Source organism: Mauremys reevesii, linkage group 2 (assembly GCF_016161935.1).
Source record: "Mauremys reevesii isolate NIE-2019 linkage group 2, ASM1616193v1, whole genome shotgun sequence".
Taxonomy (NCBI): Eukaryota; Metazoa; Chordata; order Testudines; family Geoemydidae; genus Mauremys; species Mauremys reevesii.
This window is the reverse complement of record NC_052624.1, coordinates 27,294,054-27,309,003: the sequence shown is the minus strand read 5'-3', so window position 1 is coordinate 27,309,003 and position 14,950 is coordinate 27,294,054. Positions and strand designations below refer to the sequence as shown.

The following is a 14,950-nucleotide window of genomic DNA, read 5'->3' as shown; positions in this document are numbered from 1 at the left end:
TCCCTGAGCTGCTCAGTGCTGGCTGGGCCATTCACCCCCCCCTTCCTCCCCTAGTGAACACCCATGCTCCATCTCTGCAGGGCAGTGGGGATCCCATTTTGTCAGGAATGATTTTAGTAAAAGTCAGGCACAGGTCAAGACAAGTTCACTGCTCCTGGGTCATAGTGACGCCATGGTGATCCATGCTTTTGCCTCCTTTGAGTTCCAGGTTCTAAGAGCAAACATTAAAAAGGCGCCCCCCCTTGGCTCCTCCTCTGGCCACACCCCCTTGGTTCCTCCTCTGGCTGCTCCGCACCCCCCCCCCCCCTTGGCTGGCTTCTCTGTCCGCGCTGCAGGCTGCCATGCTGCGACCCCCCCCCCCCCCCCGCTCCTCTGGCTGTCCCGCCCCTCTCCCCATGGCTCCTCCGGCTGTGCTGCCCCCCCCTTGCCTGCAGGAGCCTAGTGCTGGCCCAGCAGGCCAAGCTTCAGAGTGGAGTGTGGGCCCCACCCGCTGACGCCATGGTAACACCTAACTAAGGCGTTGCTTTTGGAAAATGCACTGAGGGGAAGCGGCTGCTTTGCCTGCACCCCCCCCACCCCCACCCAGCTACGCTACTGCATCTATGCTCCATGGGGACAATGCAGCTGCAGAGACCTAGATTTAGACCCTCAAGTGCGGGAGCCAGAGCTTTCTCAATACCAGGACCCGAGCTCTAGTGTAGGAAGCCCAAGCCTGGCTAGGTTTGAAATGCACCTTTTCAATTTTCATTTTTCTCCGGAAATGATTCCTTTTTAAAAAACTTTAAAAATAAAGTTGAACAACGTATTTGTACACCCCTGTCGCCTGGAGGAATGTAGAGAGAAAACACCAGTTGGACTAGTTTCTTTGGCTTCTTCCTTACTTTGGCACTAACGCCCTGATGTAGCAAATGAGTTAAATATGTACTAAACTTTAAGCATGTGAATAGTTCCCGTGGCTTCAAAGGGAGTATTCCTCCTTTGCTTAAGTGTTTTGCTGGATTGTGCCCTTGGATGCCTAGGTAATAGGTTCCATATACATAGCACAGATAGGCAAGAGCAATGTTAGCTGAAACTTGTTTCTCTGAATTGCCTTCCTTTATATTGTAATCTAGGAAATGGCTATACATATAAATTGCTGCTATTACATGTTCTAGACCCTGACATATGATCCAGCCTGATTATTTGGGCTTTTGAAAGTTGAGGGAACTTCGGAACAGATTGGGTTAATTCCCAAAGCTTGATATGCTATTGCATAATTTTAGAAATCAACTCCAAAAATGGTATTTTGAAAGATTCCAGTTAGGCATGGTAGAGTGAGTCATTCAGTTTTTCAATAGGCAGATTGTACTGTGGCACCTTATAGACTAACAGAAGTTTTGGAGCATGAGCTTTCGTGGGTGAATACCCACTTCGTCAGATACATGTGCATGGGTATTCACCCACGAAAGCTCATGCTCCAAAACTTCTGTTAGTCTATAAGGTGCCACAGGACTCTTAGTCTGGATCTGTAAAAGCAGCAAACACGGCTACCCCTCTGATAATAGGCAGATTGTATCCCTGCATTGACTTCTTTGCATAGATTATAGAGATTTTATAACACAATACAAGAAGGAGATCTACAAGAACTAGGAGTGGTTTTTTGTTTTTTTCCCGATGATTATTTTTTAAAAAAATGAAATGTTTGAGTTTGTTTCTTTTGATGGCAGGAGACTGATTAGGGAGATCATCATCACTTGACGTACCCATTTAACACACTTTGACCTTTATGGGGATTATGTTTCTGCCATCATGAGACTATTCCCCTAAATGGCTAACCAGTATTAAGCTCAGATAAGCAGCCCACCAGAGTGAAGAAGGCAGTATAGAAAAACAGACATATCTCAGGCATTAAGGACCAAATTGAGACCTATGTCTAGGTCTAGGTCAGTGTAAGGAGACTCTCAATTCCTACTTGATTTCCCCCTTGATCCAGAGGGCAAGCAACCTATGGCTCTTTACCAGTAGCAGATTACTTCCACCTCCAATCCACAACTTTCCCGTATCAGCTCAGTTGCACTGGCAGGCACATTGGGAAGTGGAACTGAGAATCCAGCCACCACTCAGTCCTCTCTGCTCACCGGCATGCAGGAGAAACAGCACCTCTTCTGAGCCAGCTTCACACATGCACCCAGAGAAGCAATTAGGTTGACTGCACAGAGTAGAGGGTGTGTGGGGTAGGAGATAGAGGAAGGTCTGATGCCTCCTTATTCCCTTGTGTGGCAGCGTAAGAGCAAGGCTCTATCAGTGCTCATTTAAGTCAGTGGAAATCTTTCTGCTGACTTCAGTGGGCACTGAATTCGTGCCTTTGTTTGCCTGAGGTATGTAGCTTTATCCGTTGGGCATTCCTGCTGTTGTGTGCTCAGCGCTGAATTTCTGTGTGAATATTAATTGATGTACGTTTTTGTCTTCCATTTTTACATACTTCAGTGAAAACTAACAATAATCTATGGATACTATACAAGGGATAAATATTATCCTTTACTAACTTCTGGTTAAACATGAAATAATGGGCAGAAGATTGTGGCGAGGGAGGTAAGTAATTTCATTGTCTTTTATAGCTGTTCAAATATAAAACAGGTATTTCTATAGGTCATGTTCAGTAACATCTTTTTTTTTTATTGTCACAGCATGGGAGTGGGAACATAGTGAATTTTATTGGCTGAAGAATAAGAAACATGTTATCATTTTTCAAAAATTAAATATGATAACACTACTGTCTATTCCAAGAGCCATATATAGAGTTTTTGAAACCAGGTAACAAAGTGTTGATTTTCCTACTGCAACACAGTGAAAGCTCTGTGTTCCTCAGAAGAAGCTAGTTGCTAGGATACTTGTCCTTCATCCTCTTGTGGGGCTAGTGTTTCTATCTGTATATGCTAATGAGTTTAAGGAATGGCGATACGTCTTTACAATTGTGCCAGAAAAACCACCTCCCCTTTTTTCTTGTTTCGTTTTGCCCAGTGCTTTCTGACCATGAGTTTTTAAAACTTAGATCTTTAGAACGTGGATCTTTCTGAAGTAAAGAATGAGGCGGAGTCAGATGCAAGTATAGAAAGTTTACTAATGTGTCATAAGCTTTTTGGGTTTGCCGAGGTTGTGCTCTACTTCAAACTGAACTGTGTTTCTTAATGTTGCTATATCTGAGAGATGATGTTGTTTCGATCATCATGTCTTGGATTTAAACTGCTAGTCCAGGCTCTAAATGGCCTGAAATGGAATTGTGATCAGAACTTGGCCTTAACAGCTATGATCCTTATGGTATATTTACACTGCAGCTAGGAGCATGCTTTCCAGCCCAGGTAGACACAAATGCAGTAGCTCTGCTCGAGCTGGCGTGCTAAGAATAGCAGCGTGGGTGTTGTGGCACAGGTTGTGGTATGGGCTAGCTATATGAGTTTGGACCCAGGGTATTGGGCAGCTTTATGCTCATGCCACTGTCTGTGCTGCAGTGTCCACTCTGCTATTTTTAGCAGGTTAGCTCGAGCAGTGGTTCTCAAACCCAGTGGTTCTCAAACTTTTGTACTGGTGACCCCTTTCACACAGCAAGCCTCTGAGTGTGACCTCTCCCCCCCCCCTTATAAATTAAAAACACGTATTTATATATTTAACACTTATAAATGCTGGAGGCAAAGCAGGGTTCTGGGTGGAGGCTGACAGCTCACAACCCCCTGAGGGGTCCCGACTCCCAGTTTGAGAACCCCTGGTCTACTCGAACTGAGAAGCATGGTGCCAGCTGCAGTGTAGACATACCCTTAGGGACTTCGGTTTCGACAGTTCTAAGGGCCAAACATACATGACCTTCCTGTAGTCACCTTTCAGATTTTGGAATGGCTGTGTACGTGCCAACTTCTCGTAGAGAGCTCAGCTAAGACTTGCCTCTCCTTTTCTCATTAGGTTTCTCACAAAAAACTCCTTTTAAGACAGCAAATCAGTCAAGAAATATGACATGTTTTCTTGGCACACTGCTATGCCAGGGAAGAATACAGTCTTTGGTCTGATTGCATATTTTTGTAATTCTGGTGTTGTTCAGATACCACAGTGGGAGGTGGATTATTGACTGTTGTGGGATCTCATGTTGTGGAGGTGTTCGAGGCTGATTTTTACCCTTGAGGAAGAAATTGTTTGGGAGTAAAAAAGACTTTGGGCCCCAATCCTGCAAACATGTAGGCACACGTGTAATTTACTTATGAGATGAATCTCTGACCATTCTCAGGCTATGCAGGGCTGTGAGTCATCTTGTTACCGCCTGCCTCCAGTGTGAGGGAGTCTTGCTTGTGGTAACTGGGTCAGTTCCCTAATGCTCGCGACTCAGGCACTCTCCTCCGGGCTATGCCAACACTGTCTTTGTCTTGCAGGTTAACAAGAGTTGTGCCTCAGTCCCCAACTCTCTTACAGCATTCTCCTGACTCAGAAATCCCCGATCCTTTGCTCCCAATGGAGCACTGTACCTCCCGTTACCAGTTTCACCTTAAACCCCTGCTCCTGTATTACATACCAACTTGTGAATACTTATAATAAAACAGAAGAAAGTTTATTTAAGAAAGGATAGAGATTCAACTAGAAACAAGAGAATGTGATGGAAACACACAATACAAAACAAAATAACAAAACTAAAACTAGAGTCTACACTTACTAATAGTTGCCGTTCTTACCTAATAAAGTATTTTTTTCTCCCAGAGTTCAGTCTCTTCCAGAGTTGCCTGGCTTTACAGGAACCAGAATCCATACTTTCATGAAAACACCCCTGCTCCGAGATGTTTCCTCAGTGAATGGACTCAGAGTGCCTCTCCCCGCTTGGTGTTATACTGAAACAGGCTTTTGTAATACAGACAATTAACCTGTCTGATGTAATATTCCTTTTTTAACGTCCAAGTGGTTTTGATTGTTTGCAGTTGTCTGATGGTTTTCCATTGGTTTTGGAATGGAGCAAGGTTTGACAGTTAAGCTTGGCATAATATCATCAGCTAACTGGGGAGGTGTGACAGTTACTTCCTGCTTGAATGGGCCATCCCTGAGACATATTTTCCACTGGTGAATAACTTACTGCAAGACCATAAAGCATATTTTCAGAATAGTTATATTATTCTTTCAGTATTACCCGTTGTAGTCCCTAGGGCTAGCTTGACTTTATTATATTATGCCTTTATTATACTCAGCAGTAATGCAAGGAACCTACAAGCCTGTATTCTGTAAGACATTGGCTTCAGCAGTTAGCATAAAGCTTGAGGCCTATGGACTTTGGCACAGATAAACAGCCCAACAGTAACTCCCAAGTTTTTTGGCCACTGGTGATGAGGGAGAAAGTGACGGTAATGAAGAAGATGATTGCTAACATTTCAGGTTGTTCTGCAAGGGGATGGTGTGAGTATATGGCTGTGCAGATGTACATTCTGTAGTATCTCTGTCAACCTTACTGAGTTTGAGTGCTTGTGACTGAGCTAAATGTATTAATAAACTATATATAAATATAGAAGAGTTCCTATAGTGTGAGTGTTTCAACTGTGCAGATCGGGGTTCCCAACTATATAATAATTTGAATAATACTGGACCTGATCTTTGGACAAGAATCTGGCAACTGTCAAAGTGATAACTGGGAACTCTTAAGCAATCAATATAATTATTACATAATCTATAGATCAAGTTACACCATACATACATTTTGCAATGATTAAGTCTTGATTAAGTCACAAACTGTCTGTAGATACCTTACATGTCATTCCTTATCGATAAATACCCTGTACGATGTGTTATGTGTAATGAGTTTGTCGGGCCTGAGATGAGTTGATTTCAAAGAATAGGGGGCTTCTGTGTCATGGAGTCCCAGTAAGCTCACTAGAGTTTGTGCATGTGAGTAGAGTTATGCTTGCATTGGTAGAATCAGACCCTTAGTTTATGTAGTTATATAAACCTTATAACCCTCTGAAATGGTACCAAATGTTGTCTTTTGTAATGGAACAAAAATGCATGGCAACTAAAGAGGTGAGTAAAGCAACATTTAAATTGTGGTAAGAGGCCAAAACATGTTGGAAAAACTAGGGAAACATCCCAGTGTACAGCATGAGTCAAAAGGCTCTGACCTGATCACAGTGAAATTGATAGCAAAACTGCTACTGACCTCAGTGGGGAAGAATCAGTCCCAAAGTTTGCACAGAAGACATCACCAGAACAATAAAATTTAGGAACCTTAATTATCTACATCTGACATAAATGTTTATATTCCACTAAAATGCTCTATTCTGGGAGCAGATGGAATCTCAGCTGGTTGGGCTGAGATGCTGCCCAGTTTCCTTCCTGTCTAAAGTACAACACAACACACGTCCAGAGGTACTGGCCATGGTTAGAGACATGGACTGGACTAGAGAAACCTTGGGTCTGATCCAGCATGTCAGTTAATTTGTTCTTGTGTTCCTAAGAGTGCTCACTATTCCAACCATGGCATTGGTGAAAAATCAATTTTTCTTCTTATCACTGCTCCAGATTGAATTATCTTTTCTCAGTCAGTTATGGACTTAAAGCAATGTGTGTTAAATTACCATAGGCACAGTCTTTGAAAAGCTCCAGCACTTGAATATCTAGTATCTAAACCATTTAATTACCTTTCTTAATAAAATTTAAAACACAGTGTTGCCTTATAAATTGCAGCAGTCTAAAAGCACAGTTTACCTCTCCATGTCCTGTCATTATTAAAAGAAATGAAAGGCTGCACAGGGGGTTTGAAATGCAAGCCTGAAAGGAGAAGGAAGAACTATCCAGCATAGACCGGTGTTTCTGTTGGGTGAGGGGAGGAGGAGAGACTCTCATAATGAAGGTGTTGAGACTGATCTTTTAACTTTCAGCATCTCCAAGTTTTTATAGTGATATTTTTTACAGCAATTTTTGTACTACGATGAATTGATGACAATTAGAGCCTCTTAGTTTTTTTTTTTTCCTTTTTATTTATAAAATAGGCTATGGTACAGAGCAGAACATTATAAGCAAGGAGATCATTTTGGTACAGATATTTAGAACTGACTTCCTTGCTTGCTCTCTCTTTTCTCCTTCCCACCAATTACTGAAGATTGTTCAGGTCACTTAAAATTTCTCTGTACCTCAGTTTATCCTATTGGGAAATGGATAACATCAGAGTTTCAGGTTAACAGCCCCTGTATTTTCTCCTTTGCGATACACTTCAGGAACTTCCTCAGGTTTCTACCCAGCTATCCTGTTTCTGGATAGGGACTGTTCTCTCACTCCTCCTAACTGGGGTTTTAAGGCTGCATAGCCTCCTGCCTTACACTGTGATTTCCCCAGCAAGCCAATTTGCATAAATGCCAGTGCCAGTGCCAGTGCTCTCTCTCTCTCTGGGGGCTATGAACAGTGTATTGCCAGCAGTTGCAAGCTACTACACAGGTCTTTCTCAGCAAAATACATTTATGCTTAAGATAAAAAAAAGATGGGGGGGGGGAGGGGAAACCAGAGCCTGAAAACTTATTCACAAGATATATTGTGAGTGTATGTAAACAATTTATAGCCTAAAGCAGTGATTTTCAAACTTTTCTCACTTGCAGACACCTAAAAAATTTCAAATGGAAGTGCCGATCCCTTTGGAAATCTTAGACATAGGCTGCAGACCCCCAGAGCTCTGCAGACCACAGGCTGAAAACCATTGGCCTAAAGCATTTTTTCTTTTTAGCTCATCCTTTTCAATACGCTGTCACAGGAGAACATTGTAGCTGAAGAGTTAAATATCATTTCAAATTCCTGTCACTTTTTAATTTTCATTGTATGTTTTATTCCTTCCACACTATGTCCCTTTATAGTGCAGTTACTTTATTTAGGTGGAAACTCAGAGTTTTTCTTCCTTAAATTTCCTGAAAACAGTGCCTGAACCTGTGCGAAAAAGTCTGTATTTGCTGAAAAGACAAGGGGCTGATCTTATGGCCTTAGACTTGAATAAGAGGAAACACCTGGCTGCTCAAGTGCTATGTTTAAATGTCAGAGTTCAGCTACGTGTTAAGGAGATTGCTTTTACTTGTTTTACATTGCTGTGATGTAAACAGAAATTACATGGAAACCTCTACAGTAGGCTAAAACCATATTGGGTTTTATTTCTGACTGTATGGAAGAAGACATATTACACAATTTTAAAGTATTGATTACAAAATGAAATCCGTCTTGGGTTCAGGGTAGTGGGTCATTATCTTAGCACCACCAACCATCTCATTGCAGGTCATCTGATGATTTTTTACTTCTCCAGTGCTGGTTTTAAGTAAGGTATGGAAAGCCACATGAAAATATTATTTGTAGTCGTGCACTATTGTTGAGAGTTTCTCAGAGAAATCAGATGACCATCTCAGAATCTTTTGTCAGCCCCACAACAAACTATGGTTTCTAGGATCAGTAATCTGACTTTCCTAAAATGGTGTGGTGACCAGTTTGGCCTGGATTCCTTTGTAAAGTGTGCTGAAATAATTACTTGGCAATAATGAACGCCTTTCTAATTGAGATTGAGAACCCTGTCTAGACTGAGGTGTGTGTCACTTGTTGCATATCAAGCAGAGCTGGTAGGCCTGAGCAATTGAATCCAGCAGTGGTTCCCAACTAACAACATCCCCACGGACAGTGCTTATGTTGTGGGTTGCAGGGTGAGGATCATGCATGGGGATGCAATTGAGACCATGGAAACATTAAAGTGGGGAGAAAGAGAGGAGGTGCTAGTTGTGATGTTGGGGGAGAATGTGTTGGAAGGAAATGGAGAAAAGAGGACTGGCCCAAAGGGATAAGGAAGGGGAAGAGAGATGAGAACAAGGTAAGAGGATTGGGTAAAGAGGACAGTAAGTATAAGGGGGATAAATGGAGGGAAATAAAGGAGGCTAAGGAGATATATAGAAAAGGGAGAAGGGAGGGTCCAGCCAGGGGGAAGAACCTAATCACTAAGCTTAAAAAAAAATAAAAATCTTTCATCTTGACAAGGAATGGGGCTTGATTTCAGATTTGCTTCTCTGGCCAGGGGATATGTTAGGAGGGGCAAAGATGGGGAAAACATTTTTTGTGGGCAAGGTAATATTGCCTGACAGAAAGGTAGCAATCCTCTTTATGGGCTCTGAGGCAAATGTTTGTACTGGGGGGTAAGAAGAAATGCTTTCTAGAGATCAACAGAAGGGCGGAAGAGAAGACACAGGATTGCAGGCGTCATGCTGAGAGAAAGCAGAAAGAGTAGAGATTAAGTGCCCATTTTTGCACCATGCTGAGGTAGTTAGCCAGAAGTAAGATTTATGAAGAATTGGTGGCAGAGGGGGATTTGAGGACAGGTGAGTTTGGGCGGGTGTTAATCTTGCCAAGGAAAATAATACTTTCTAGAAATTCACAGACGTTGTGAAAGGAGGAAGCAGGTTAGTACTGACTTAATTTGTGACCTGGTACCATATGGCATCCTTATGAGTATCTTGGTGCATTCTTTTTAAAAATGAAGTTGCCACAGCAAGAAATGTGCCATTCTGTGACGCTTCGTGTGGACCTTTTCCAAAAGTGTAGCCTTTTTAAACACTCTGGTCTAGAGCTAACTTGTTTAAATTAAACAGCAATAGTTGCTTATTGTAATCACATGTAACAGTGGAAAGCCATCTGCCGTCTGCATGGTTCTACATAATTGTTTTACAGTACCAAATTCTCCTATACTGCATTCAGAAGGCTCTATTCCTGCACTTGGTGAAGTCTTGGGGGTGTGGAAGGGAAGTGAATGAAAAATGTACAACTCTCAACTTTGTATTACAAACTTGTAAAAGCTGCTTGTCTTACTTCAGTCCAGTAGAAACCATTGCACCCAAGGCCAAATCCTACAACTCTTTCTAATGCAAGTAGTCCTCGCTCCAGTGGGGACCATTTGTGGGAATAAGGGCTCAAGTCTGCTTGTTGCATTGGGCAATTATAAACTTTTTAACATATTGTAACTTTGTTTCTTCCTTTCAAGATTTGAACATGGAGTTCAACCCATCAGATCACCCACGGGCCAGCACAATATTCCTCAGTAAATCTCAAACAGATGGTAGGTTATTGGATTTACTATAGTTTTCTCTTTTCAAATAATTTCTAAACTTTGCATGTGGTAACCTATATTAAGTGGGAGGTTTGTTTTTGTTTGGATTTTTTGCTAAGCTTCAGGAGAACAAGACACAACACTGGCAGATTGGTTTGGCTATATGTAATCAGCCAGATCCTTAGCTGGTGTTAATTGGAGCTATGCTGATATACACACACTGAGGATCTGGCCTGGTGGCTTATTGTTAGTAATTAATGCACAGTAAGGTATGATCCTGTTTCTTTTATGCAAAACAATAAAATCTAAGTTGACTTCAAAGTGATCCTAACCTGTGGAAGGACTACAGGATCAGGCCCATAGTTATCGCCATGCTTTCTAATTTATTTGAACCCTAACCTATTGAATTAATTCAAGTGTCAGAAGGTTGTTAAAAGGTATGGGTCTATGCTGCAAACACCTTTGCACATACAGAAGTTGACATCTGTGAATACTGTTGAGTAGACCCCACTGGACTACTCACATGCATCAAGTCGTGCACATGAGTGGGTTCACGATTGGGGTCTGTTGGATCAGTCTCACACATTCTTATTTCACATGAGTCATCATATTGAAATCATTTGGACCCATGAATGTGCAGAGAGATTCACATGGGACCTGCGGCAAAGCCCATTGAAGTCAGTGACAGTCTCTCCATTGACTTCAGGTAGCTTTAGGTCAGACTCATGAATAAATGGTTACAGAATTGGGCCCTGTAGCATGCTGACTATAAGTTCAAAATATATAATGGAGCTACAAATACTAATAACGTATGAAAGAATTAGTTTCTCTGAGTGTAAACCTTTCAGTACAGTTGTCTTTCAGAACTAAACACAATGAGCCAGGTTCCCAGCTACTGTACATCCACGTAGCTTGGTTGGACCAATGGCAGTTTAGACCAGCTGAGGGTGTAGCCTGATGTCTCCCCCATATAGGCTGAAAACTGTAAATCCCAGTTCACATGAGCTCTTCGATGGGTTTTAAAAACAAATTAAAAATATCCCTTTATTTTTATTGATCAGCATGGTTTGACAGTATCTTTCATTTGTCTGGGTGCTGCTTTTTTTTTTTTTTTTTTAAACTTAGAGACAAAAATAACCTGATCGAAATTAAGCCTGTTTTTGTTTTTGAGAGAGCTTCTTAATGTAATTAGTGGAATGGAAGCCATTTACTTTTGGCTAATTGAATCTACAGTGTCCAGCTTGAGTGATGTTAGCGTTTTGCCCGAAGTAGGCATGAGTAATGAATACAAAGCACGTTATTTTCTACCCAAACTTTCCATCAACTTTTCTGTTGTTTGTTGTTACTACAGTGTGCATTCTCGGTGCTCATTTTTGGCGGCATCTGAACTCTATTTTAGACTTACTGAGTAAATGATACTTTACTGAGGTTTTTATTCAGCTAAGTGCACATTTGTATTTCAGAAATTCTAGTAACATCTTTTTTTAGTTTTTGTTTGTTTTTTTCTAGTAGTTTTTGAAAATGTTGTCTACAGAGAAGATGCATTTTAGGCCCTGATTCTGCAGTGGTTTATGTCTGGATACTCTTCTGCTCTCGGAGGCCTACTGACTGCATCTGCAAGACTGAGGCCTTAAATAAAAGGCAGCTTGGTAGAATGGGGAGAGGGCAAGAGCCAGGAACTTGTTGCTCTACCGTTGAGTTGCTGTGAGGTTTGGGTATGTCACTTAACCACACACACCACCCCTCATCCTTCCCTGGGCTTGGCAATCTGTAAAATGGGTATGATGACACTTCCCTACATCACAGTGGTATCATGAGGATTAATTAGTTAGTGTCTGTACAGCATTTTGAAAGTGCAAAGTAATATTTGAATGCGAAATATTGTTCTTAGAGCTGGTTGAAATGGTGAAAAATTTCCAGACACAGTCATTTGAAAACATTTGATCAGCTCTAATTATTATAATTTTTTTATTAGTGACTGATTTTTTTTGTACTGTGTAGATTATAAGAAACTTTAAAAAATGAAAATTTACAAAATCTGATTGCTTTCAGCCCAGTTAATTGAGTTACGCAGCTTCTTCCAGTTTAGAGAAAAGGAAGGAATTTATTATTCTCACAAAACAATATGTCAACCTTGCTGAACAGCCTCAGAAATTTGCCACCTAAGGTATAAAACCTGCTCATCAACCTTTTGACTTAATGATAATGAAACACTGTCCTGCAAATACTACTGAATATAGTGCCCAGAACACACACATTTCAGTAGGCTAAAGAACAGCAGTAAGCACTATGCCTGGTTGTATTTCAGGCCCATTGTATAAATAGATAATGTAGGGATAGGAGAAAATATTCAGTAATGTTGCATGATGTCAAACTACAATATCATGGTTTATGTAGAGGGTAAGCAGAGCTAGCAAAAGATTTGTCAGATTGCGTAGGACCCTGTATCAGTGTTCAAGTCATGGTAGTGTACACTGCATCTAAGAACCGAATTCGTTTAAGGCCCAATAAATGTTAATCAAGGTGCCAAATAGTAGGCTCAGAACACTGCTTATGCAAAAAGTCTTCAATTTTTTTCTTCCTCTTCACAGGGACTGTTCAAGATGCTAAGTCTGGTGATAATCCTAGCATGTTAGGAGAACCACCTTTGATATCTTTAAACTTATTTTAGAACTCCTTTTAAAAAAAAAAAAAAAAAAAAAGCTTCATAGAAGATTAGGGTTGGAAGAGACCTCAGGAGGTCATCTAGTCCAACTCCCGGCTCATAGCAGGACCAATCCCTAACTAAATCATCCCAGCCAGGACTTTATCAAGCCAGGCCTTAAAAACCTCTAAGGATGGAGATTCCACCACCTCCCTGGGTAACCCATTCCCATGCTTCACCACCCTCCTAGTGAAATAGTGTTTCCTAATATCCAACCTAGGCCTCCCCCACTGCAACTTGAGACCATTGCTCCTTGTTCTGTCATCTGCCACCACTGAGAACAGCTGAGCTCCATCCTCTTTGGAACCCCCCTTCAGGTAGTGGAAGGCTGCTATCAAATCCCCCCTCACTCTTCTCTTCTGCAGACTAAACAAAACCAGTTCCCTCAACCTCTCCTTGTAAGTCATGTTCCCCAGCCCTCGATCATTTTTGTTGCCCTCCGCTGGACTCTCTCCAGTTTGTCCACATCCTTTCTGTAGTGGGGGCAATACTGGATGCAATACTCCAAATGTGGCCTCATCAGTGCCGAATAGAGGGGAAAAATCACTTCCCTCAATCTGCTGGCAATGCTCCTACTAATGCCAATATGCTGTTAGCCTTCTTGGCTACAGAGGCACACTGCTGACTCATATCCAGCTTCTCATCCACCGTAATCCCCAGGTCCTTTTCTGCAGAACTGCTGCTTAGCCAGTCGGTCCCCAGCCTGTAGCAGTGGATGGGATTCTTCTGTCCTAAGTGCAGGACTCTGCACTTGTCCTTGTTGAACCTCATCAGATTTCTTTTGGCCCTCTGATCTGTCTAGGTCACTCTGGACCCTATCCCTACTTCTCCTCCAAGCTTAGTGTCATCTGCAAACTTGCTGAGGGTGCAATCTATCCCATCATCCAGATCATTAATGAAGATGTTGAACAAAACCGGCCCCAGGAATGACCCCTGGGACACTCCACTTGATACCGGCTGCCAGCTAGACATCGAGCTGTTGATCACTACCTGTTGAGCCCAACAATTTAGCCAGCTTTCTATCCACCTTATAGTCCATTCATTCAATGCATACTTTTTTAACTTGCTGGCAAGAATACTGTGGGAGACTGTATCAAAAGCTTTGCTAAAGTCAAGGAACAACACATCCACCAATTTCCCCATATCCACAGAGCCAGTTATCTCATCGTAGAAGGCAGTCAGGTTGGTCAGGCAAGACTTGCCCGTGGTGAATCCATGCTGACTGTTCCTGATCAACTTCCTCTCCTCCAAGTGCTTCAAAATGGTTTCCTTGAGGACCTGTTCCATGATTTTTCTAGGGACTGAGGTGAGGCTGACCGGTGTGTAGTTCCCCAGGTTCTCTTTCTTCCTTTTTTAAAGATGGGCACTATATTTGCCTTTTTCCAATCGTCTGGGACCTCCCCCGATCGCCACAAGTTTTCAAAGATAATGGCCAATGGCTCTGCAACCACATCAGCCAATTCCCTCAGCAGCCTCGGATGCATTAGATCTGGACCCATGGACTTGTGCTTTTCTAAATAGTCCTTAACCTGTTCTTTCACCACTTAAGGCTGCTCATCTTCTCCCCATACTGTGTTATCCAGGACAGCAGTGTGGGAACTGACCTTGTCTGTGAAGACTGAGGCAAAAAAAGCATTGAGTACTTCAGCTTTTTCCACACCATCTGTCACTAGGTTGTCTCCCCCATTCATTAAGGGTCCCACACTTTCCCTGACTTTCTTGTTGCTAACATACCTGTAGAAACCCTTCTTGTCACCCTTCACATCCCTTGCTAGCTGTAACTCCAGTTGTGTTTTGGCCTTACTGATTACACCCCTGCATGCTTGAGCAATATTTTTATACTCCTCCCTAGTCATCAGTCCAAGTTTCCACTTCTTGTAAGCTTCCTGGATGGGCTTTGTGGTGGACTGGAAACAAAGGGTGTGTGCATGTCTGTACATGCTGCACTCGCTGAGTTTAAAGTGTAGGTTGTGGTTAATTCAGGGTTTTTAAAGTCAGCCACTGCAATAAAGTAATTTCCCCTCCTGTATTAGTTAGGGGAAACCTGATTGATTGCTACTTCAATGTGTTGGAAATCCACCTTTTCATTAGTTAGATAGAGCTGCCTCCTTCCTTCCTTCATTTCCATTAGGTCCTTCCTTACTTGCTAAATTCAACAGTGCTGGTACAGTAATTAGCTTCAAAGGAAACCC

General features: G+C 42.0%; 1 protein-coding gene across 3 annotated transcripts in view; it reads left to right on the top strand.

Moving 5' to 3' along the window:
* Positions 1 to 14,950, top strand: part of CCNY (cyclin Y) — a 210,248-nt gene that overhangs the window by 128,614 nt on the left and 66,684 nt on the right. For 2 of the 3 annotated variants that reach the window (XM_039527901.1, XM_039527903.1), the window contains exon 2: positions 9,989 to 10,063. In XM_039527901.1, the coding sequence (XP_039383835.1) occupies positions 9,989 to 10,063 (75 nt within the window). Of the gene's footprint in view, positions 1 to 2,933; positions 3,082 to 9,988; positions 10,064 to 14,950 lie in introns of those variants that run through there. The other variant, XM_039527902.1, reaches the window with a different exon arrangement.